This window comes from Cyrtonyx montezumae, unplaced genomic scaffold (genome assembly GCF_038088225.1).
Source record: "Cyrtonyx montezumae isolate F1298 unplaced genomic scaffold, pur_monq_1.0 scaffold_4, whole genome shotgun sequence".
NCBI lineage: Eukaryota > Metazoa > Chordata > Aves > Galliformes > Odontophoridae > Cyrtonyx > Cyrtonyx montezumae.
Genome location: NW_027072045.1, coordinates 13267341 through 13292168, shown reverse-complemented (window position 1 = coordinate 13292168; position 24828 = coordinate 13267341). Strand labels below are relative to the sequence as shown.

The following is a 24828-nucleotide window of genomic DNA, read 5'->3' as shown; positions in this document are numbered from 1 at the left end:
GCAAAGAGAACACCTCCAGGGTAAGCAGCTACCTCTATGTAGGATCGTGGGAAGATGCCAACTCTGCCATGGTGTTCACCTTCATACCAGTTCTGGTCAATCTGCTTGTAAATGTAAACAATATCTCCTTTCTGCAGAGGAAGTTCCCTGTTAAAGACACAAGTACTCCATCAGAATTTCTCTGGAGATGTCTTCCTTTTCTGTTCAGCAACTCCTATGTAATAAGACCTGCAATATCCCTGTTGATACATATCATGCTCCAGTCAAAGTGAAGGCTACACATCAAGAATTACCCTGTTCACACCATCTTTTGATTGATCTCTTGATCTTTGGGTATTCTGTCAAAAAAAAAATAAATACACCAGACTTATGAAGGCTCTACTGACAACGCATTTTCCCAGCAGCAATGGGGTCAAACTCAATCAAAAGGTGCCACTGGCTGCTTTCCGTGTCGGATATAGTGGGAGGACTGGAAGCTGTGCCTAAATCCTGCTTCAAAACTGGTCAAGACACAAGAGCATTCCAAAAAGACACACAATTTTAATGGAAGGCAATTTAGTGATTAGATGAACCCTCAAACACATAAAAGTTGATTCTGTGAATATTGCACTTTGGTCAGCCACTGGCTGTGCAACCACTGACCTCATGTGGGCTAACAATTGGGATTTCAACCCAGAGTCTTCAGCACTAGAAGTATGAAAGAGGAACTCACGTGTAGTCAGCTTGTACTAGGCTCACAAGCCTACTACGTGGTTTCCTCACAGAAAAACAACCAACCCCGCTTTTCTTATCACAGTTTTCACAAGCTCTGTTCTACTTCTGTGTGATACCTCATATGTTCTCCTCAAAGGACACAATAGTTATTCCCTGCATTTGCTTCAGTTTCACTGCAGGTAAAGGGCTCTACGACTCACCACAGGGACTTGAAGGTGCAATGCCACTACAAACATCCGCTGGTATATCCGCAGTTACGCAGGGGAACAGTGACCAGACTGTATCCTTGCAGGCTCAGGGGCCTAGGTACATGCTTAAAACTACGTATCTGTTTAAGTCTCTTGCTGACACTGAGAAAGAAGATATTTTCCTAAAGACCACCTACAGGCTACAGCCTAAAAGATTCATGTTATCTTCCTCTGCCTTGCTGCAGACATCTTGCTTGGGCTGAGTTGCTGGAAAGACACCCCCTAGATGTGAATCTAATTGCACAAAACTTCATACATGCTGCCTCCTAGAGGAAAAGACAGAGGAAGAACAGTAATGGCAACAGGCACAAGCTATACTCACTTCAGAGTCTGTGCTTTGAAGTCAAACTTGGCTCTAGCAGGTCTCATCTAGAGATCAGAAAAAAAAAATCAACACATAAAGATAATAATTGTGTTTTCCATCCTCTTCTGAGGAATAACACACCAAACTCTTCTACAGCTAGCATTAGTCTGGGGATGGAACTGAATGCAGATATTCTGCTACAAGCTTATGTGCAACTGGTGCTATAGTGAAAATATGCTGGATGGGTTGGTGGGCCTCTTACCAGAACAAAAAGTGACAAATTCTGGTATAACAGGACTTCAGAGGGACTTAACAGCAGTAAACTTCAAAATGCAGCACATGCTGGTGAATAAAAGCTGCTCCAGTAACTACAGTTACTGGGGCTCTGGGACTAAATTCCCCTCATGCTGTGAATCAGAGAGCAAAATTTACCAGCTGGCAAAAGAAAAAAGTAGGATTTTATTTGATGTGTCTCTTTACTGATTATTACCTGGCCCTGCTGAATCCTGCAATGTGGTCCAAGTACGAATTGGTAGGAAAGAGACAAAGGTGAGGAGGAAGTATGAATAAATCAAGTGTGTTCATAAAAAAAAACATCTTCAGGAGCTATAAAGTCAAAGAGGACACACTGATAGCAGGCCTAGGCTTTACAATTTCATTTATCTGGCTCATTTTCTAAAGGCCACAGAATATTTAGACAATTTTAAAGTCATTTTGGTAATGAAGCATAAAATAAGTAGCAGATGCACTTATGGGGTAATCATTTGAATAGACATTAAAAAAGGGCAGAAATATATAACCTATCCACATGGTAATCACCTCACACACTGCCACAGTGCAGCACCTCTGGGGAAACAAAGCAGCTGTAAGAGCCTCGGGAGCACCCCATGAGGCAGAAGATTGCACCTGGCCAGCACACCTGGACCAGCACCCAGCCCCTGGGGCAAGTGGCTCAGCCTCATGGAAAAACCATCTATCTCCTCCTTTGTCTCTTTCAGAAGACTGACAGGTTGTGCTCAGTGAAACATGCTGAGCTTTTTTTTCCAGTTGTTTCCCAAGGACATGAAGCATCATTTGATAGGAGATGAGACAATCTATTTCTAATAAAAACTATGAGACAGTCACATGGCCAGGGTCAAGAAGGCATGAAGTTTCTAAGCGTAAGGCACAGACAGAAGGCAATGTAGCAATATGATGCAAAGGATGTAGAATGCCTTTGATTCACTAAAAGTAGCTGATATTTAAAGGCATGCATCACAGGTGTGCACCAGCAATTCTCAGCAGGCATGCTTTAACATATGCAGCTTGGTATAGAGATACCTATTAATTTACCAGGCACGAGAGTCAAAGCAGTTCTAAATGAAGCCAGAATGGGAAAGGGGAAGGGGTAAAAAAAAACAAACAAACAACATTCTCTGAAGAGCTAATGTCGGCCTAAAGCACAACATCGTGAGAGGCAAATATCGCTTTGGGTCAAGCAGCAGACTGTGGTAACTAAAACAGACCTCTGACCCAGATTTCCTCTTTGCTGTATCGTCTACATTTAGGAGGTCCCCAAATCGCTCATTAGTGATAAACTGATGGTGCGTTGGAATGACCCCTGTGTGCCTTCTAGCTGCAATATCGGCTTCTTCTTGCTCACGTTTAAGCCGTCTCTGGTCCTCTAAAAGTTTCTGCCATAAAATTGCATAAAATGGGCAGTAAATCATCTAGTTAAGGCCATTTGTAAGCTGCCACAAATGTGACTTCAATAAAATAGCTGGGACTTTACAGTTCAACATAGAATACGGATTCTATAACTACACAATACCATTAGATTTAGCAAGCACAAAAGTACATTGCAGTAATGGCATAATGGAAATCCAGCTCATACAATGGATCTGATCCAAAGGTGATGGAAGTCAATAGGAGTGTGTCTAAGTTTGAGCCAGGCTCTGATAGCTTTTAAGACATGGGGAGGTTGCTGATAATGCAGATGGCTGATACAAACCCCCTTCAACCATCAAGGAGTTTCTCTCATTGACATCCAAGAGATCTGGATCAGCTGCACATGTAAACTGAGGTACCAAACTCCCCTGAGCTCTGAAACAAGCCTGGGAGAGTGCCTAACCATTCCCAGGTGTCAGATCGTCCCATTCTTCCTTTGGGCTCAAGTAATACATTTCTGTACTGATCTATAATTCTATAAATCAGCAGATTTTAATGAACTCAGGGTTCAGCTTTCAGATGAGTTTTCTTGCTAGATTTTAACACTGGGAGGATTACTAACAAATTAATGCGAAAAGACAGCAAAAATATATTGTTCACATCAGAATTAAGAACATTTTACCCCAATCTCAAAACACACACAAACATTATTTGAACTCAGAAAGATAATACGATTCTTCATTAAAAGTACTACTTGGTTTTATTTTACTATTACAACTTTTGCAAACAGCTTTCTGGAAAGCCATCACTTTTTAACTTCTTTAGCTCTGTTTTAATGCACTCTGTGCTGAAAGTTCTGTACTGCTTTCTTATTATTCAGCTTGCTCCTATCTAGCCATTTTGAAAAGGGCTGATACATTCTGATGACAATTTGAGACATCAAAGAATTCTGTAGTTCGCACTGGGGAAAAGCTTCCCACTCTCTGATGGCTTGGAATGTCTTACATTGCTACTCGACACCTGAAGGCTCCCACAGGAAACAAACATTCTGACCAGTCTGATTAATACTGACTCAAGAGGCTTTCTTGGAGAACAATAGAAAATTAACTCACTTGTAGAATAACCATTTCATCTTTATCTGCAAACACTAAGATGCTGCACCGCATCTCACATACTTCTCCAAACTTTTTACATTCTTTAAAGCCTCCCTACATCATTCTGTGCAACTGACATGGACTATTAGGTTCATTTTAACCAACAGGTAAACTGGACTATGCATCATACAATAAAACAGTAGTAGAAGCAGTATTAAAACTCAAACATTCCAGTTCCCGATTCTTGCTCTAACTTCCAAGATACATATCAGTCACCACACATTTTTGTCCTTTTCAAAGGGTTACTGCTGCATTTCTTTTGTGCAGAGCTGAAGCAGCTGTTATTAGACTGTAGAAGAAGGCATTACCTCTTTATCATCATAACGTCTGCGGATAATTTCTTCTGGAGTTTCCATGTAATCAACCGGTGCAAAATGCCTTGGTGATTCTGAATCTACTTCGAAACAACATAAGGAAGTTAAAATACAGATGGATTTATCTAGCAAAACCAGAAAGGAAAAAAATAAATATTTTTGAACAATTTGCTTCTATTACAACAGTAAGGATTCTCAATCGCCGTCAACCAAATTGCCAATCAGATGTTGATAATTTATCTGTTTTCATTTTTTTCCCTTTTGGACTGTACTTGTTAACAAAGCTCTAAAAACAGGGAGAAAATAAAGACACGGGAAAGAGTAAAAACATAGAAGGACTTTGTGAAGAAAAGATTTGCTGCCATCAAAATACAATTTGGCATTTAACTGCAGAGCAAAGTTTAACACACACACACACACACACACAACTAGACCTTGAGAAACTGCTCCTTAAAGCAAATCATCTGGGTTTGTTTTATACTCCCATGTGTGCAAATTATACAGGACTAGAAATATCTCATGTTGAGATTCTTGTATCCCAGGAGTTGCTTGAGAGACCAACTGAACCCGATGTGATTAGAAAGGCAGCGGTAATCGTTTCTCAGAAGTGCAGCTGTTAACATGTCCTGAACAAAAATGCTCAGCAAGACAGCAAGCAAAGGACGTAAGACACACCAGAAAAGAAACAGGGAGAGTCAGGAGATGCAAGGGTGAGGAGTAAAAATGCAGGGGTTGCAGAAGAAAAGGGGAGGAGAAGGGAAAGCAATACAGATGAAGGGACACTGGTAAAGAACACAAAAAGCCACCTCCTAGGTATGTCCCAAGTTCACTCTGAGGGTTGTTGTTTGTGTCCAAGCTGTGACAGAGAGCATATGGAATTGGGTTCCCATTGTGTAAGGAGTCGGGAGTGTCAGAGCGGCCCATGGAGCTATCTTGGCTAGATCCCATGCTGGGGAAGTAGCTAAGCCTTTCCAACACGTCAAAGGAAGACAGGCGCCTGGGGGCTAGAGGCCTGCTTCTGGAGCACAGCTCATGCTGGGAGTGATGACTCTTGTCTCCTACACTCTCCTGCAGCTGTATGGGGTTGTCTGGGTTCTCAGGGCTGGGCACTGCCAGGGCTCCCGGGCAGTCTGGGGGTGGAGTTCTGCTGGACTTGTGCTGGAAGGGTTTTTTCACTCGGAAGGGGAGTGGGCTCATTAGGTAGACGTTTCTGGGGAGCGTGTGTCTGTCTCCAAAGATTCCTTTGGAATCAGTGTTCCTGGAGGCTTGCTGCTGCTCGTGCCTTCGGATCGTAGTGAACCTGGTGTAGGAAGCTGGGCATGTGCCTTTGCATCTGTTGACTTTATGCTTCTGAGGCCCAGTGATGTTGCTACTGCTGCCACCACTGTCATTGGATGCATTTGAGAGGAGATCTATCTCATCTGTGCAAGCTGAAAGTGTGTCCATAGGAATGGCATCACTGACATCTGAAGCTGTGTCCTCCACGTTGCTGCAGGAGCGGGAGGATTTGTCTGCCAAGCTGGCAGCATCCTTCTCTTCCTGGTGTATTTTTGGCAAATCCAGAAGAAACTCTGCAGAGTAGGCAGAACCTAGACAAGCTTTAGATTGGAGAGAAGTAGTGAACTTGCTTTGTCCAGTGGAAAAGTCAAGTGCAGGCATCGATCGGGATCTCTGGATCAGCTGCTCAAAGGCACTGATACGGGAGGAAACAGTGTCTTTGGGGATCTGCTCTGAATCCTCTCGACTAAGGCTGTGTTCCATCCTGTCCTTCGCTTCATTCTCAAACTGAGATGCAATATCCCTCACGCTGCAGGAGGAGACTGTGCCCAACTGGATCCTGGACCGGTTGATCTGGTGCATGTCTTTATACAGCATTGTAAACTCCATTCCGCTCTTCCTGGAGGCAGGGAACGGGTAGCCTTTCCTAGAGTTGGTGCCATACTCCTGCAGGCTCATGGTACTGCCAGACTTGATGGCATATTCCTGCTTTGACTTCATCAACATGTTTTCTATGCCTTCCCCTACGTCTACCATAAAAGATTTTTTATTATCGAACAAGGCAACAGAGCTACGAAGGTTTTCGCAGCTTTGAGCTTTCTCTTGAGACAGCAAGATACCCTTCTTGTCCTGCCCAAGAGCAGCTGGAGCTGCTAGTTTGGGTTTGAATTTAGAAGGGAGGATTTCAGTAATGCAGGCTTTTGCAGCTGATAAAGGCTTCTTATGTTTACATGCGTGACCTAACATACCGGTATGACTAGCGTTAAAGGTTCGGCTATTAACTGAAGAGGGTGCAGTCATATGAGCATTCCCACCTTTACGATCCACTGGTAAGCATGCAGAATAAAATAAATACAACCTGTTAGCTTAAGTGCTAGAAAGCTATTGAGAAAGGAGAGAGAACATGCTTGGATTTCATAAAATGCACTTTAAAGAAACAACGTTCCAAAACATAAAGAAAAGCAGGAAGACATTGCACAACAAGCTGCGCTCACAGGAGTAGGTGAAGTGCTGCTAATACTCCTAAGATGAGAGGCTTGGCCAGAAACAGGCCTGCTGCACTTTGAAGGTATCATCCTAAAAAGTGCTGAGCACCAATGGCTTCTAGGGAAGCTGTGGCACCATGGAAAGGGGCAGCTGAACTCTGTGAGGGATCAAGGTGTCAGCACGAATGCACAGGCACTAGCATTGCAAAAATGGCTTAATATCAAGGGCTGACTCTGCAAGCACAAGTGGGCTGCATCAGCTGGCCTTGCCCAAGAGCTGGATTAGAGGTTCCCCATGCTAGGAGCAAACTGAGTGTGCTTCAAACAGAGTGCTGTGAGCCATGTTTGCTTTAAGAATCAAGGAGTCAAATGAGGACATTTTCTAACATCAGATCCAGTCTGGGGTCAGCCGTGACTGCAGTTTTATTCGGTCTGTTTCTGATTTGAGTTCAAATTAAAATGTCAAAATAACCATCCAGGTTCAATTGCAGTTTGGAGAACAATAACTGAACAGATTTTTTCTGTTCAGCTCCAGTTTGACTCCCTGCCCTGAAGGCTGGATATAATGCTGAGAAAAACAGCTGGAAGATGGAGACAGAGACCTTTTTGGTGTGGATGCACTATTTTTAGGAAGAGCAGTTCAGAAAGCCAATGCATTCTTTCCCCAGTCCTCTCCCCATCTGAAGCCATTTTTAGGTTGAAGTTGGCTCAGAGATACATTCCCCAATACAACTCCCTGATGGGAGTCAGCTCTTTCTTGACCTAATATTGTAGAGAGCCCATGATGGGGGAAGGAATGGGGAGGTGAACATAGCGGTCTCTGCTGCTTGTTGCTTCACAGACCACAGGGCACTGCTGGCTCAATGTCCTGTGCATTCTCTGTACACCCCTCAGGCAGGAGGCTGTGGAGCACACAGTGCCAGCTACCCCAGGGCAGCCAGGCCAGCAGACATGCTGTGGTCTGCTGAAAGATCCAGTAGGAAGAGCAGAAAAGGCAGGGAAGGGCTGTGGCATGACAAGGCGGGGAGCAGATGGACAGCAAGGCCAGATTGAGCAGCCCAGAGGAGCATGAGGGTGTGGGGTGTGGCGGAGGTGCTGGATGAAGGGAGCTGGTCCCTGCTGGGATGAGGAACCTGAATCAAGTAAGGCATCATGAAAAATACTGGCCAGTGTGGGCTGAGGGAGAAAAGAGAGAAAACTAGAGATAGCAAGGGGGAAGGACAGCAGAACCCTCAATTGATTTGAACAGGACTCTAAACCCTGCAGTACTTTGCCCCATATCACCACGCTTTTGACACACTGTGCAGAAAGGAGGTCAGGTCCATGCCCTGACAACCTACCTTTTGTGGAAGCAGAGCTGGAAGGTCGCTTGAGACCGCTCAGCCCCTGGAACGGGATATCTCCGCCTTCCAGCACACTCTTGTAAATCTGTCTCTCATTCTCTAAGCCAGCAAGGTCCCCTAGTGCTGGTTCTGAATCCCTCTTCGCTGCGTGGTAGTTTGGTGAATATGTGGAGCTGGAAAACAGTTGGCAAAAAAAACAAACAAAAAGCAAACAAGGAGGGACGCCAGTGGGTCACTTGTGTTTGTTGAGAGATTCACACAGTGAAAGAGAAAAGCAAACTTGTAAACCCCAGAATGGACTGTACATAGAGAACTGATGGTGAATGAAGAGGTTATGAATATACAGCAAAAATACTCCAAGTTTTGTCCTCTCACAGTATTCTCCACCCGAAGAAACTCCCCAAGCTCAGACTCCCAGAAAACAGGAGTCAGGAAAGCACTCCTCCCTTATTTCACAGATGAGATAACAGGGTCACAGAGCAGATTCACTGTTTCCTTGCAGACGTACAGAAATTTGGTGTCTAGCTGGAAGTGGCACACATATCTTCCAGCTCCAGTCCTCTCTCCTCAAACATTAGCAGTTCCTCTTCCCTGCTGCAAAGCACAGCTGCTCAGGAATCCATCAGAACCATGTCAGATTCCCTGCCAGCTCTACGGGCCAAGATTCCCAAAGCAATTTTTCAAGTCCTTCAGTGAGGGACTGTGCAGAGAAGGAACAGCAATGGGCTACAGACACTACTGTTTTAAGCACCAAAGGATTTTCCCAGATGTGCACAGTTCTGCTCAGCTTTCCCTCAAAATTGCACTAGAGGAAATGTCACATCCCAGACTCCAGGCCTACCATGAAGATGCATAAACAAAAAGTTGAATTCTGAGACAGATATCGAAAATAAGCGCAACTGAAATTTCTTAGGCCCTTAAAAATTGACAATTTATTACAAAGTCCTTTCCTTGGTCATGTATCTGACAGCCAGTACATCCCCACATCTGATGTCTACATTTCACTTTTTCTCTCTAAAAAAAAAAACACAAGCAAAAAAAAAAAAAAAAAAAAACCTAAAAAACCAAACCCCAAAAACATTTGATTATATAAATGGCCATTCCAGGTGCAAATCATTTGCTAAGCAACCAGGCAGAATGTGTTTTCCTAAAAGCTGAGCTCATCTGATACCAGGCCTTACACTTTCTCAACCAAGCTCTTCAGAATAAGATGCAGTCTCACACATAAAGCTATTCTTGGGCCAAAGTGTGGCTGCTAGAAAGTTAGAAGAATAATAATTAAAAAAAAGTCTTTTGCCAATTCACAGAAATATTCTGATGGCTGGTTTGTATCATGATGTCCAGGAGTGACTCAAATTTATGCAAGTGTGGAAATGCTTGTGGTTAGGCCTGCTTGTTGTGGGTAAATCTGTATGTGCATCTGGTTATTTTGGATGGATGCTGTAGTTATAGGGCAAAGAGAAAGCTTTCATACACATCAGAAGACTGCCTACGGGGGTGGAATTACACAATCTCTGGAACGCAAAGAAGTTTTTAGTTTCTGGACAAAGAAAACCAGGTCATATGCAGTCCCATAAATTACATTTTTGTTTTGTTTTGTTCTGAAAAAGCTAGTGAAAAACATCAACAAAGAGAGAGAGGAGATGCTGCCACCACCTTTCCCTAGGCAATGCTCAAACAGGAGCAGGAGAGCTGTTCTGTCCTATCAGCCTGTATTTGTCCACTTCCCAAGGAAACCCTACTGGTTGCTGCAGGGACTTGGGGCTGCCCTGAGGTTCCCCTCCTGGAGATGAGAGCAAGTTAGCCCTGTGGTTAAAAGCCAAAGTGCTAAAACGGCTTCGCTGCTTTGTGACACTACCTAGGGGCTGGACAGCAGGCATTTGTCAGAAGCCTTTTGCTGGCTGCTCCCCTTTTAGGGCCAAGCAAGCTGTATTGTGGGCCTGGAGCAGTCTGAAAGGGCACAGACAGTGTTGCTGGTGTAGACCATGTTACTTGCTAAAAAGTCATCTTCTACACAGAGAAGAGACACTGCATAATGAACATGAGTCGTACAGGCTAATTCTGCAAGCAATGACACAGTTTTCAAGGCCTAGAACCTACAGTCACCAGCACATCTTGTGCTACCAGCACTTAGGGAGGAACTGAGATGGGCTCCAGCATATGACATGAATGCAGGAGTGCAAAACTGACCTGCCTAGCAAAAACAGAGATTTCACAGCTTTGGGAACGCTTTTAGGACAAGTCAGGAATTCAGGATTCTTATCATCATCTGTCAAAAGTAAGCCATTCTTTCATACTAATCTTGGAGATTCCCATTTATTTTATTGCTTTCTCTCTACCAAAAGAAAGCTAAAAATTAATAGGAACAATGAACTACGTTTTGACAGTTGGATGCCTGGAGGAAAGCATGCCTTTCTCAACAACCCACACACACTGAGGAGGTCCTTGCACCTGTGGGAAATGCCAAGCAGCGGTCTGGCTAGAGAGCAGACGGTTCACGAAAGGATGAACTCAGCACTTCACCCAGGGATTTTTTTTCTTTCTCTTTCAAAACAAACCAGCTCCATGTTCCAGTCAATTAACCAGAATTCATATTAAATATTCCTCCAGAAAACCAGTGCCACATTCAATCTCTGAGAAATATTGCTACCACTACCAGTTTTCCCTTCCTGGAAGCTAAAAATTACTGCCTTTCACAAACAGCATCCTTTTCCTGCAGTGTGCATACCCGAGAACTTCTAATAGGAGCCAGCTTCACAAGAATAACAGAAATGAACTTCGTTTTTTACCAGGCAACAAAATTGTTGGTCTCATCAAGATGAAGTTACAATTCTGCTTGGTTTTTTTTAGAAGTTGCTGCCTAGCACAATAGCAATTCATATCTGAACAGTGCCACCACTCCTGTAATCACTACAAAATGCATTCAAGACCAAAGAGCAGACATCATATCCAAACTCATCTAAAGCACATGTATAGTTTTCCTGGGACATGCATCTGCCCGTATCTGTTGCCAAAAAACAGAGTCAGCCCATTGCTATCATGTGTCCTATGTGCCATCACATTGCAAAAGAGACATCAAAAAGCAATTTGAAAACTTACTAGGAAGAATGGTCTGTGGAAGTTTCCAGAGGAGTAACACCTGCTGTATTCTGCAAAAGTCCAAACAAAGGAGTCATTGATACACGCTTATATGCCTGGAGTAAGAAAAAGGCTTGCTTAAGTCATTTTCCATCTATTGCCCAAATATTAGCCTTTATGAGACATGGAAGTTTAAGGCGAAATGCAATTTAAGCTGCTGATGTCTTTGCAGAAAAGCAACAATTTTCCAGAGTTCCTCCAGGGCAGTGACAGGTTTTTAGCACAGCCAATGCCTTTTTGCAGCGCCTATTCTTTTGTCTGCCAATGAGTCATTGTGCATAAAGCCAAAAGCAAGAAGAGAGAACCAGCTGGGCCAGGACCAGGAGACACATGCACATCATTATTTCCCCAAGCTTTCCCCCCAACCAGTCACTGCCCGCCGCTGCTTTAAAGGTACATTGCATTTCTGCAGCACAAAACATTCTTAAGCATTCAAAAAAATACCAAAGCACTACCAAGAAAAGCAACGTTTCAGTTCCATTTCTTCACTTAATAGAAGCAATGCGAGCTGCACAAGCTCAAGAGCAAAAGCCAGATCTTATCCACTTGCTTTAAATCCATCTAATGCTGCCTAGGCACATTACTGAAAAAACGGAAGGCGATTTTAAAAGATATGCTGCAGTCGGTCTCCCCTCATCTACCTGAGGATTCCTACATAGGAAGCAAAAGCAAATCCTGGGTTTGATTTTTCAGGTCCTGGTGAAATGCCGCCGTTTCAAAAAGGGGAAAAAAAAAAAAAAAGGCTCAACAAAAGGAAAAAATGGCGTGTTACCAACTTAATCTATCATTTCATGGTTCAGGTCCTGCAGAGCCTCGGAGCGGCAGCAGCTGACCTGCCCTGAAAGGCAAGGTGCAGGGTAGGGAAAATGGTGTAAAATCTCCTGGGAATATCCAAATGTTGGGCAGCGTGTGCTGCTAGCAGGGAGCAGCAGGGCTTGTGCAAAGGGAGGGTTGATGGCAACACGCTTGAAAGGCACGAGATGATGACGTGACGCCAAGCAAGAATTTTAAGCTGATTGCTGCTGCCTATTCATGTGAAAAATAAAGAGGGTTTTTTTTTTTTTTTGCAGACACCAAACTCAAAACCCTGAAGGGGGACAGGGGTGGGGGTGAGGGGTAGCTGAAAGGGAACGGAGGGGAGAGGAAATCACTGTTTCTGAAAATGGATTTCAAGCCGGATTCTCAGCATCACATTCTATTATTTCTGACAGCGACACAGCAAGCCATGCAGTCAGAATGGTCAGAACCATTATTTATCCCAACCTCATTTAATAATCATCCAGCAGCGAATAGATTAGAGCAGAGAGTTTGGAAACAGGGATTGGCAGCATGAAAAGAATAGGAAATACCTTCTGTGGCTTTTTATGTGGCGCTTTATAAAGCTTCTCCATTTTTTCTAAATCTGCCTCTAACTCAGTCTGGTAGAGGTAGAGGTCTTTTTCTAGATCAGTCTGGTTAAAGAGGGAGAAGAAGAATGGGAAAATAATGCTTAGGGTTAGGGGAAACCAAAGGAATGTTAATTCTGAAAAATAAATAAGCGAGCCTTTTTAATTGAAAAAGTCAAAGATGGTACGGACAGTACACAGAAATTCACTAGTAATTAATCGTGTTTTAATCGTTACAGAGGAAATTGATTTAGGCATTTAACATTCAAAATTAAAAGACACACAGGCCTTCTAGAATCTAATTCTACAAACCATAAAGTTATAAAACCCACCTGTAAAAAAAAAAAAAAGATACTGTAATAATATGCAATAGGCTGTTAGTATAATTATCACTGCAAGTCAAGATAGCAAAACCACCGCTCTAAACTATTGCTGATTATGATTTAAGAATTGTTTATTAAATCAAATTACTAGCTACTTGTAAGGCAAATGAGCTCAAGCCCATTTAAAAAATTAAACCACTCACAGGCACACAAAACCCAAGCAACATTACAAAAAAAATCCACATACACACACACATACGCAGTAGATGCTGAAGTACAACGTACGTGAGACACAATTACCTTTCTATCCTCTCTAGTAAGGATAGAGCAATCTCCAGGAGTATAATCCCAAATCTTTTTTGGAGGCTGATGGAAAGCAGAGGAAGGAAATGAGGAAATGAAGATAAGGAAGACATCACAGAGAATATGGAAACTGGATTAGAACAGAGGGGGAAATACAACAGGGGATTTGCATCAACACTGAAGAGAAATTAAAAACGAACGACAAAACAGAGAAAGAGAGATAGAAAGAGGGATAAATCCGCTCTAGTGCAAACATCAAGAGAACATGGGAGGCAAAAGGGAGTGTACATGCAGCCTGGGAGAGGCAGTTGGGGTAGTATTTGGGGAGTATTTGGCAGTTGGAGTAGTATTTGGGGACAGCTTTATTACTGCAAGGTGCTGTTAGGGATTTAGGGCTCACTAGGAGGAGCCCGCAGCAGTGGTTAAAGCATTCTTAATACACGCACAAAAAATAAAAAATAAAAAATAATCACATAACAAAACAGGGAAAAAATCACACAGTCATAAAAAGCATTTGTTTTGCTCATTCTTCTTTTCAAAAGGAAAGGGTAAAACAAGGGCCATTTGTAAAGAAAAGGGAGGTATCTTCCCCACACCCACCAGACTCTGAATACATACCATGTGAACAAATGGCTGAATTTCCAGTGTTGGCATTGTGGGGCAATGAGAATGCAGAGTTGTTATTTGCTATTATTCTCTTCTGGGGGGTTGGTTTGTGGCAGCTCTTTTATTTATTTATTTATTTTGAGTGGAGAGAATGGGGCACAGGGAAGTTTGGGAATGAGTTATTTATAATTTATCCTATGAGTGAAGGCGATTTAAAAACACAATTTTTCCTGATTTATGGACATGTAAATATCAGGGAGGATTATTCAAAGGGAAATACCTTTGTCCTACCCAAATAATTCTATGCCAATGTCCTTCTCTCACCAGCCATGAGACTCACTGACATGCTCAAACACTTTGTTCTTACTTTGTGAAATCAAAATACTTTTGCTCTGCTTGCAAACAAAGCCTAGCATCATCATAGGATCTGTACTGACTGACAGAAATACATTATCAAAGTATCTCTGATAGGAAATCTCCCAATGCCAGTCAACTGAAAGCATGACTGAGCTACAACATTTAGATATTGGTCCAAATTCCATCAAGTTTCCAGACAGCCTGGGTCTGCAGTTCAAATCAGGCTCACTTCTAAACTCGGACTGCCACTGCAGAGGTTGAGATCAGCAGTCAGTAGACAAAATGGTGCTGCAAAGATTTGAGATGTGGAGGGAGGAAGTGCAGGGAAGGAGTAAGACAGGACATGCACGCGTCCTTTTTCCAGCCCTCTGTTCATAGCAAGTAGTAGTATTGAGGGCTGGGAGAAGTGTCCACATGTGTGACCCCACAATTCCAACAGAAGACAATGGAGCTCTAGACTGACTGGCCATCAGATATGGAGTGGGAGGGGGTGGTACCATGGAGCATGAGGTCAGAGGTTGGGAAGAAGGAAGGAAGGAGCATGTGGAAACTCAGTCTTGGCAAAGCATCCATGCTTCACAGAGCAATCTTCCTGGATGCTCCACAGGCACACATCTGCATATCTGCCTAGAAATGTATATGGGATGTTTGACCAGCTCAGTGCCACTCCAGACACCTCCAGTGCATGGGCTTTCCACAATGTAAACCCCTACCCTGGTCATTCATGTGTGTTTGGAGAGCAACACCACAGCCTCGCAAGAATCCTGTGTTTCCTTCTACCAAGGGTGTTAACTGTCCACATTGCATAGCTGCAAATAAAGTCATAAAAACAGGGGAAAATATGCTTCTACAAATATACATTATCTGCAGCACTAGGCAGGGGAAGCTTGACAAAACTAAATGGGGCTTAGCCACCAGCTGGCCACAAAGTCTGGTCCTGTTGTGACTACAGCAAGCAAAGGTATATGAAGACTTCTACTCATCTGCAGTCACTAATGAGAGCTCTAATGAGAGCTTTGTTGAATTTGTCTGGTTCAAGAGCAGCTATCAGTAAAAGCCTGAGATAGCATCCTTGATTAAAATGCCCAATGTAAAGCTAAAGCACTATATACATAGCACTGCACTCATTGGCTGGTACAGTTTTTCGGGGAGCACACTTATATGGCTTTGGAGACAGAGGAAGTTGACATGTAAGGTCATTTAAAGGCAAGCTATAGGAAAGAAGGCCTCAACAACAGTGCCCCAAGCAAGGCAGGGAACTTGTCACCAGAACAGATGCTCTGTGAAACAAGAGATGGGCTGCTTTATCTCAAACACTTTTGATGCTCTTTCTGTAGCATATGATGGAAGGCCCTTAACTACAAAACACAGGTGCCTGTGATGGAATGGACAGCACAGCCACTGACCATGCCTGTTTTTCAGCAGAAATAATACTATTTCTATTATGCAATCAGAATAGGCACCCAGAATTCAGGCAGCTACAATCTGCAGAGGAATTTTGTCACATTTGTGAGAACTGTGAGCAAAGCTTAGGTTTAAAGAAAACCTGCCCTCTGGTGTCCATGTGCCTTTGAAGCCAGTGCTGAACTATAAAATGTATTCGTTTTATTACACGTGGATGGAAATTTCAGCAGTGCTTAAAAGTGCTGTGTGTGGGCATTTGTCAATTGACCTCAAAGAAAAAGAAGAAATAACCACTGTACTTGGATAAATGTGTGAGGCAGATGCTGACTGCTGGTGCAGTAAGAGTAGCTTATTAAACAGTATTTAATGATGAGGTTCATTGTGTTTAATCAGTGAGAACTAGTTTAATCGGTAAGAAAATGATACAGACCTATTTATATTTTTTTGCCAGCAGCCCTGATCACTGGTGTGCTCCTCCATGAAACTGTTCTTTGTCCTATCTAATAATTAAGCTTTGCTTCATCCTTTTCCAGAGTGAGAGATCAAGGCTTTTTCTTTCTTTCATTTTTCCTCCCCATACACATAGCAACACAGCTCCACTTGAAAAGGAAGCACTCTGTTCTCAGATTCCTTTGCTTTCAGAGAAAGGCCAGGGCTATTCAACACAGCCTGATGCAGGCTATTTGGGCAACAGGCAGATACATGCATAAGGAAAGGAGAAGGAAACGGTCATAATCAGTCACGGATAGCTGCAAATTACTGATCCATAGTTTACAAGGCAAGGCAAGGAATAAGTAAGTGATTTGCCTTGATTTAAAGCTACCTATCAGCGCTCCTAGATCTTTTTAGGAAAGAGAAAGAGGACTCTCATCAGTGAGAACAGGGCGTTATTGCTACCATTAAGCTTAAAAATGCAGTGTGAACTGTGGTGTGCAAAAAAGTAATTGTTTTGATGGTAAATATGGCTGGAAGGTGGGGAGTGTTTGTAAGGCCTCAAAATAATCAAAGCAGTCACAAAATGACTGTTTTGCTCCAACATCAGGGTGGTATTATGAACAGTCAGTTATAAATGATTAAGGTAGCTGTTTCAGGTTTAGAGCCTAGCAAAGAAATGTGACAATAATAATAAAAAAAAAAAAAAGAAAAGGAAAGGAAAAAAAAAGGTAGGTTGATTTTATTGGTCACTGCAACTATCAAACTTACCGGTTTCCCAAACTCCAATTCCGAAAAGAATTTATACCAAGGTTCATTCTTTAAATCTATCTCTTCTGGGCTTATATCCCGAGTCTAAAGGAATTGGTGACAGGGGAATGGAAGAAAGAGAAGGATAACATTATGCAAAGAATACACAGAAAAGGACTGTTAAAGATGCAGATTTCATGGGTTCCATACTAAAACGTCGATATTTAGCCTTATAATTTGGAATTGCTGTAGCATCTCTCATGAAGGCTATGAACTGCTTTGCAAACATCAGTTAAGCCTAATGGCATCACTGTGAGATACATGAATATGAATGAATTGCATTTTACAGATCAGGAGACCCACACAGAAAGAGATTGTGCAGCTTGCCCAGAATCACTGGAGGCTCAATGGAAGAGCTGGGAGTCAGTCAGTCCCCCAGTCCTTCCATCAGGCATTTCTACCAAGACCAAAGCTGCATGCAATGGTTGAATCTTTTTAAACTGTCATTTGCTTAAAAAATAATAAAAAAAAAAAAAAGGGTGATTCAGTGAAACCTGAATCAAACACAGCATAATACTGCATCTTTAACAGCACATGAATATGTGAGAAACCCTGTTCTATGCACCACAAATAGGGTGAAAGGTGGTTTTCTAAAACAAAGTGGACACAAGTCAGAGAGAGCACATTTCTGAAAGATCTCTGAGGGGGTGGATACAGAGAGACAGTATTACTTGTTTCTTTACAAATAAATGTTAAGAGAATCAGACAAAACTAAAATGAAGGAAAATCAGACAGGACAGAAAACACTACAGTTGAAAAGAAGATTTCCTTGTATTCATACAACATGAAGTGTGTCCTGATGCAAATCTTCATGTGAAGGGGTTACTGAGGCAGGGGCAGTTCCCAGCACTGCTTGGCACTGCTGGATGGCTCAGACTGCCACAGCCATAAGGCAACACAAAAATAGCTCTATAGAAAGAGCATAGGACTGATTATGAAAGGGGGGCAATGCTTCCATCTGAAAGATAAATGGTTAAGTCATGTCTGATCTCTGACTGCCTGGAGAAAGATTTGGCCATTTCTTAAAGGCAAAATAGAAGCAATGCCTCCATTTTTTCCTTTATTGCACTCTAACTCAAGTATTCATCTTGTTATGTAACTGCAGTTACAGAAGATAATTAAAAACCACTGATGCCAGTGGGAAGCCCTTCATTGCCCTGCAATGGGCTTGGATTGGGATTCTGATTACCAGGGTGTGATTATCAGGAAATATTCACAAATCTCCTGCTGCTTCCTCAGAAAGACAAAGATAGATCTAGTTACTAAACACTGATTAGTTACCGTTGTACTCAATGAGACTGATGTAGACTGTGAAGTTACTATTTCAAGATTTTCCTTCTTCTGAGATCTGTGGCTTGAAACTAAAGCTCATAAAATAGCATCAAAAATAACACAGCTATAGCATTCTTCTCATCTTTGGTGAGCTCTGCACAGCTTTTCTCAATTGCACTGAATGATGGTCCTGTCCTTGGCTTTTAGATTCTGACTGAACAGCTCTATTAAGTATCTCATGAAGTCTGAACGCATAAACAGTGCAACTGGTGATGGCAGACCTTTCCTAAGGCTTAAGTACACAGATGATATAAGTCTTTTGCCATAAGGTTTAATCTTGGCTATTTCTCATGAGACAAAATTGCCACTAAGGTCAGCAGAAATCTTGCTCCGTGATGGCCTGAAGGAACGGCACTGCCATACCATGCTCAAACCATTCCTCCCTGGCACCTTCTCTATTGGGCTGAGCCAATCCTCAGTACAATCAAGAACCACCCATTGCCTAGTAGCCCAAAAGGCCCTAGGTCATGCGCTGATAAAGGACAACTTTACTGATGCCAATGAGGGACAGGTGTGAAAAGAAGTCTGCTGCAGAATCTTTAAAAATCAATGAGTCTTGATTGCACTTAGAGAATAAAAAGGAAAACCCACCAAAACACTAAGTAGTAACACCAGTGCCCAGATCAAACTTCATTCTTATGTTTCTATTGATTTAAACAGCTGTTCAGCGCTTGTGTTTCGGGATAAAATCTATCGTATGCTTTTAGAATCATCAATCTACTTACTCTATGTTTGGATCAGTGTCTGAACTGTTAAGGCACAGAGTGCAGTTTACATTTGGAATCTCACACGCAGTTCGCAATTCCACCCAAATCCTTCAAATTAATGCTTATACAGAACAATTACATCTTTACATTCCAAACTGGTTATTCACTAATAACTCCACTCAGTGTCTTCTAGTGCTTTCAGAGTTGCACTTGTAACCTAAAGGACCTTAAGTGGGTGGAGATTTATGCGGGACTGGCTGAGGTTAACACCACCTCTCTACCCTGCTACTTGCGAGGTCTTCTCATCCAAATCCGCAGAATGAGATTTTTCTATGTCCCCTAGCTGTCACAACTCATGGCTTACTAATTCAAACTGAAATTGGTAACAGTTCACTTAATATTCCAGGTCACACACTTGTGTAGCCAGGGAGTCAGCTCATGTTCAGTTTTGCCCCTCTGCCATGGAAGTGATGTGATCCAGCTGAGGAAGTCAAGGGGCTCTGTCCTAAAGCACCTCAGAAGCATCCACTGAAGCACATTACTGGCACACTAAAAGATATTCAGTGTTTAAAGCTAATGGCATCAAAAGAACACAGAAACTGAACCAGGCTGCTTTGTTGCATAATACTTTCAACCCTACTGCTGTGCCCTAGAAAAAGTACAGCTGGCAACACAGCTGCTGCAGAGGTCAGTGTCAAACACGGATTAAAAACTAGGGTTAGTGATCCATACTTAACACAGAAAACAACATATCCAGAAGTAAAGAAGCCTCTCAGTCCCCCTGGATTTTGCTTTATAAAGAGAGACAATGTTAAGAAGTTATATGAAACAATTTTCAAAACAAAATATAACAGAATACACCACACGAGCACTGCAACGTAAACATAAAGAATCCTATCGGAATGGAACTGGACAAGCACTCAGGGAGTATATCACATTCACAGGATCAAGGCACAGTCTAGGAAAAGATAAACATTACCATCTTCTCACTGTTCAGAACGGAGGACTTTCCTGGCTGATAGTCATAAATGCTCCTGGGCTCTGCACGGTATTTTCTGGTGTCCACTTTCTTGTCTGGAGGCTCCCAGTCCGTCCTGGGGAAAGGAAAATCAGTTTAACACAAATCACCATGGTTTCCATGGAGGCAAGTACTTCTTTTGACAGGCACCTTCCCCTGCTAATCCTGGTTTAATCAGAGTACTTTTTTTTCATCCAGGAAGGAAACGTGCTGTAGGAGGAGCAGTTCGGATAGGACTCCTGATCTGTTTTTCTTCAACAGGCAGATTCTGACACAGCTCAGATGCTGAAACCACGGTAACAGGGTGGGATGGGTGTCTTCCTCATACTTTCAATGAAATGTCAGACTTTCATGTCTTTCCTGATTGAAAATAGCGTAATGACGGACTTCAAGTTCAGCTCACAAATACCAACATGTCCAAACTTTGAGCAAAACTTGGATTAAATCTCTTCTGCTAAGCCTCTTCATTTTGTCCATGCCACTGAGCTCTCACCTAGCAGTCATCATACAGAAGTGCAGCATCTAACTAAAAACCATTGCTGTTCCAGGTTTCCTCCCACTTACCCTATCGATCTGGTTTAGGATAGGAGCCAGCCACTGAGATACCCTTCTCTCTACACCGATTTTGGAAGACACAGACAAGTTAGTTCTCTTTTAAAGTAAGGCAAGATGATAAATCAAAATGACTGGACCATCAACGTTGTGCAAACTTCCACAGTGTTAATCATTACTGCTTGGAATTAACTTGATGGCTTAAAATTCCAGCCCCAGAGAAACTTTGCCCTGGTGAAACATTGTTCTGTTACTGGATAACAGGAAGCACTACTTATAGTAACTCTTCCAACTTGCAAGAATTTTTACAGACAGCCAGTTTATTATGCCCTCTACTTCTCTGTAAAGAAGGCATGTTTTATCAGTTCCACAGCCTGAGATGCTTACTGAAACAGCACTCTCAAATCATGGCATTAAACATTTGAGGCATCAAGCAAAAAACATTAAAAGTATCTGGAATTTAGAGAAGGAAGGAGGATCAATTCAAAAGCTGGGAGAATCCCACAGGACATACGGTATTCATTGTCCATTCAGCTTTCCCGTCATTTGGTAAACTCTTATAAAGAGTTTTTCAGTGCTTGGTAACAAACAAAGCAAAAGATCAGGATAGAAATCATCTTGAAAGCTAACCAGAATCTACTTCCAATTAAGTTCATATGGGTGAGATGACTTAGAGAAGGGCAGTATAAAAAACTTTTACCAAAGTTCAGCATATATTTACTTCCTGCCCCTCTGCAATTATTGCTATTCATTTATATTCTGAGGCACCTTTACAGTGTTATGCTAAGCAGAGACCTTCCACTGCGCTTCTGTGGAGGATGCCCACAGACACAACACCTAGGAAACACTCCTCACCCCAGCAGGAAACTACCTACATTACAGAAGGTGTGATGCCTGCTCAATAAAAGAAGCAATGGGAGAGTGAAGACCTGTCGCAACAACATAGTTCATCAGCATCCTGAAGAACAGTCAGAGCTAAAAGTACACCTCCACCTCCCCAAAAAAGTTCAGCTACAGTTGTGGACTTAAACATTCCTCATTTGTTCTCTTCCTATTCACAGCTTTAAGACACTTTTCCAGTATTAATCCAAACATATCTTAGTTCAGGTCACCTTTCTGGGCTCGATTTCAGCGATGAAGTACGGTTCGGCAAGGGCAAAGTGGCAGATCTCTTAAAAACCTTCTCCGAGTCAATATGGTCCATCTCACTCTTGGAGCGAGGAACTGAAGGCTGGCTTCTGGCTGTAGAATAAATCAAATACAGGAAACACAGGGATGTTGGTGAACTGGATAGGAGGCCAACAAATGCATCCTTTATACCCCCCTTTGTGTTTGAAACACTATACAAGAAATAGGAATTACTTACTGTCTTCACAATAGGAATAACGAGGAGAGTATGAATCAGAATCTTCATCTGAAAGACAAAAGCATTTTGCAAGTGAGCTGAGAAAACCCTCCACAAGATGCATCAGAAATTCTTCTAATTTCCGTTCTACTCTACTAGAAAGAGTAGAACTAACTAGAGAGTTATGCACCCAATACCTACCACAGAGAGGATCCTAAAAAAGAAAATGCCAATGAGATTTGAATTGCCTTTAAAAATACTTCCTAGATTATGTATAAATATTAATGTAGTACTTATACTAATACCTTTCTCCAGCCTCTCAAAGCACTTTAAAAAACAATCACTTTTTGTCACAAAACGCCTCCAGAGCAAGTGTCATTAGATCCACTTTATCAAAAGCTGAAAGATAAATTGAGTATCTAAATGCTGAACTGTACGCCTAAAATAACTCATTAGGTGCTAGTCACAGTAATGGAGATGAGGAGTCCTGCTCTCAATCACACACAGTAATCACTGGGCCGTCTTGCTTGCATTAAGTACCACATCAAATTGAAGTATGCTCACTGACTCAGATTATCTTTAAACACTGGTAACATTCCTGGCACAATACACACATGTATACTTGCACTAAGAGACTGTCCTTGCTCTGAAGAGCTTACCTTTTGAATGAGAAAGATAGATCTATAGAATGCAACAGAGGTGTTCCAGCAGCTGTACAAGAGCTAGCAATGACAGACATGATTGTAGTGCTCATGGTAGATGCACCCCTAAAAGAGGTGGGAGGATGGTGGGATTAGTACCCCCACTCTACAAGTGACATCCAGAGAGTGGTTCTGAGTATCAAAAACCTAAAGGTATTTTTCCACCATCTTCAGCATGCCTTGGAATAAATCCTCAATGAACTGCACATAATAGCATGGCAAGCTGCCATCAGAACTGGAAACTGGATCCACAGACCCATCACCTTTCTCTAACAATGAGGGTTCCAACTATCAGGGAAGTATACTTGAGATATGTACAAGACTTCAAGGCAAAATGCAGAAAGATAAAATGCAATGTCTGCAAAGAATATCATGAGTAAAGATATTACTAACATCTCTGTGAATAAACTACTGAAATCGACAGATAAAAATAGAGAAAAACAGAAATAGATGAAGAACAGAACATACTGTACATGTGTCGCATTCACTTAGTGATGTCAATCAACAGACTGAAACAATTTGCAGCTTCTCTCTCAAGGAGTAGCTGCTATATCCAGCCTCATCTGCTGGAAAAACAATTTGGCTAATACAGCTGACCTGAACTTGCACTCATCGCTTAATCGAGCTTTTCAGAAAGGCTCAAAGAGGTCTTAACATTTAGCCCCTCTGTTGAATTTCTCTTGGTGAATGAATTAGAAGGTTTAAGTTCTAAACAGTTATTGATTTCTGGTATGCTTACTATAGCCTTCAAGCAAAAAAAAAAAATTTCCACGTCTTAGACTAAAATGACAGAAACAAATATCGATTTATTTAATATCATAACAGGGAATTGCTGAAAAGGTTGACTGCTATTGCTATGCAAAAGGTGGGCTTATACAAATAGCAGAATACTTGGTAAATCACTATTTGCCCCCACAAATAGATATGAACACAACTAATACCATCTTCACATGCTTTCAGCTCCCAGTATTATTTAATGCTGGTGAACAATTAAAAAAATTGATTTACTTACTCAAAAATAAACGTCAATACTCATTAAATATCATCATTCAGGCAGGAAAAATAATTTCAGATTAATGCTAAGCTCCCAGTTGCAAAGATATTAATATCTAAAGTAATGAGGAAGAAAGTGATAATGTTCTGTATCTTCAAGTATCTTCTGAAAAAGAATGTCTGCGTTTTCTCACATTTTGTAGCCATGAATAGTAAAACATAGAACTCTGGAATGACTCCATATAAAGTTTAAAGACTAAATCAAAGGTGAGCATTCAAACAGGATCTCCTGGCTCTCAGAGGAGCATCCTATCTACGCAACACTTCTTAGTGGAGCTGGGCATTGCCAAACCACAATTCCAAAATCTGATTCTTATTGCAAGAAGTGGAAGTTCCCCTGCAGCTCCTAGAGAATCTACAGGGTGTTTGTTGTTTTTAAGGTTGTCTGTTTTTAAGGTTGGCCAATATTCTTAGACTTTGACAGAATTTTGGAGAAGAAGCCAATCTTAATGTTTTTAGGAGATCTTGTACAACAATCCAGAGCAAAAAGACTAACACTCAGAACGTATAAAATATAAAGCTTGAGGTTTCAATCCATCTCTGTGTGAGCCCTTTGCAGTTCAATAGATCAGTTTGAAACATATTCTGAATATGAAATATGGAGTCTAACCCATCTACACCATTACACATTCAGGATTCCTCATCAAAGAAAGAATCCAAGCAGACATTTGAGAAACATTTTCCAATATATAGTTTTATTGGACCAAACATACGCCCATTATTTACATCATTCACCTAAACCAGTAAATTACTTTCACCTGCACATTTGGAGTGCATAGGGGAAATTTATGGGAAATCAGACTCTTATTATATTCATTAGTTTTACAAACTGTATTTAAGATAAAGATGGATTTTCAAACTTCATTACAAACAAGAAAACTGAATAACTGCAAAATTCCTTTAGCAACCAGTTACTGACACTCTCTCTCTCTCATTTGTACCAATGTACCACTCTGCCAACAGAAAATAATTTATATTACTTTGTAATATGCAAGACAAGACTCTTTATCTGCAGGTTTCACCAAGAAATAAGATACCTGTTTGACACTAATCCACATTCATTTTCACAGTGAAATACACTACATCTCATCTTCTTTGATCATTTCAGCTGGAACCCAGATGGTATACTTTTCATTTTACAAAGTACCCATCAAA

General features: G+C 41.7%; 1 protein-coding gene across 36 annotated transcripts in view; it reads right to left on the bottom strand.

The window, feature by feature from the left end:
• Positions 1-24828, bottom strand: part of SORBS1 (sorbin and SH3 domain containing 1) — a 160447-nt gene that overhangs the window by 14666 nt on the left and 120953 nt on the right. For 22 of the 36 annotated variants that reach the window (XM_065746223.1, XM_065746224.1, XM_065746220.1 and 19 more), the window contains 12 exons: positions 21941-21988; positions 21687-21816; positions 19984-20098; positions 16927-17010; positions 13354-13419; positions 12695-12796; positions 11307-11356; positions 8205-8380; positions 4376-4461; positions 2772-2939; positions 1285-1331; positions 33-147 (listed from right to left, as the gene is read on the bottom strand). In XM_065746223.1, the coding sequence (XP_065602295.1) occupies positions 33-147; positions 1285-1331; positions 2772-2939; positions 4376-4461; positions 8205-8380; positions 11307-11356; positions 12695-12796; positions 13354-13419; positions 16927-17010; positions 19984-20098; positions 21687-21816; positions 21941-21988 (1187 nt within the window). The remainder of the gene's footprint in view (positions 1-32; positions 148-1284; positions 1332-2771; positions 2940-4375; positions 4462-8204; positions 8381-11306; positions 11357-12694; positions 12797-13353; positions 13420-16926; positions 17011-19983; positions 20099-21686; positions 21817-21940; positions 21989-24828) is intronic. The other 14 variants (XM_065746230.1, XM_065746238.1, XM_065746254.1 and 11 more) reach the window with 5 other exon arrangements.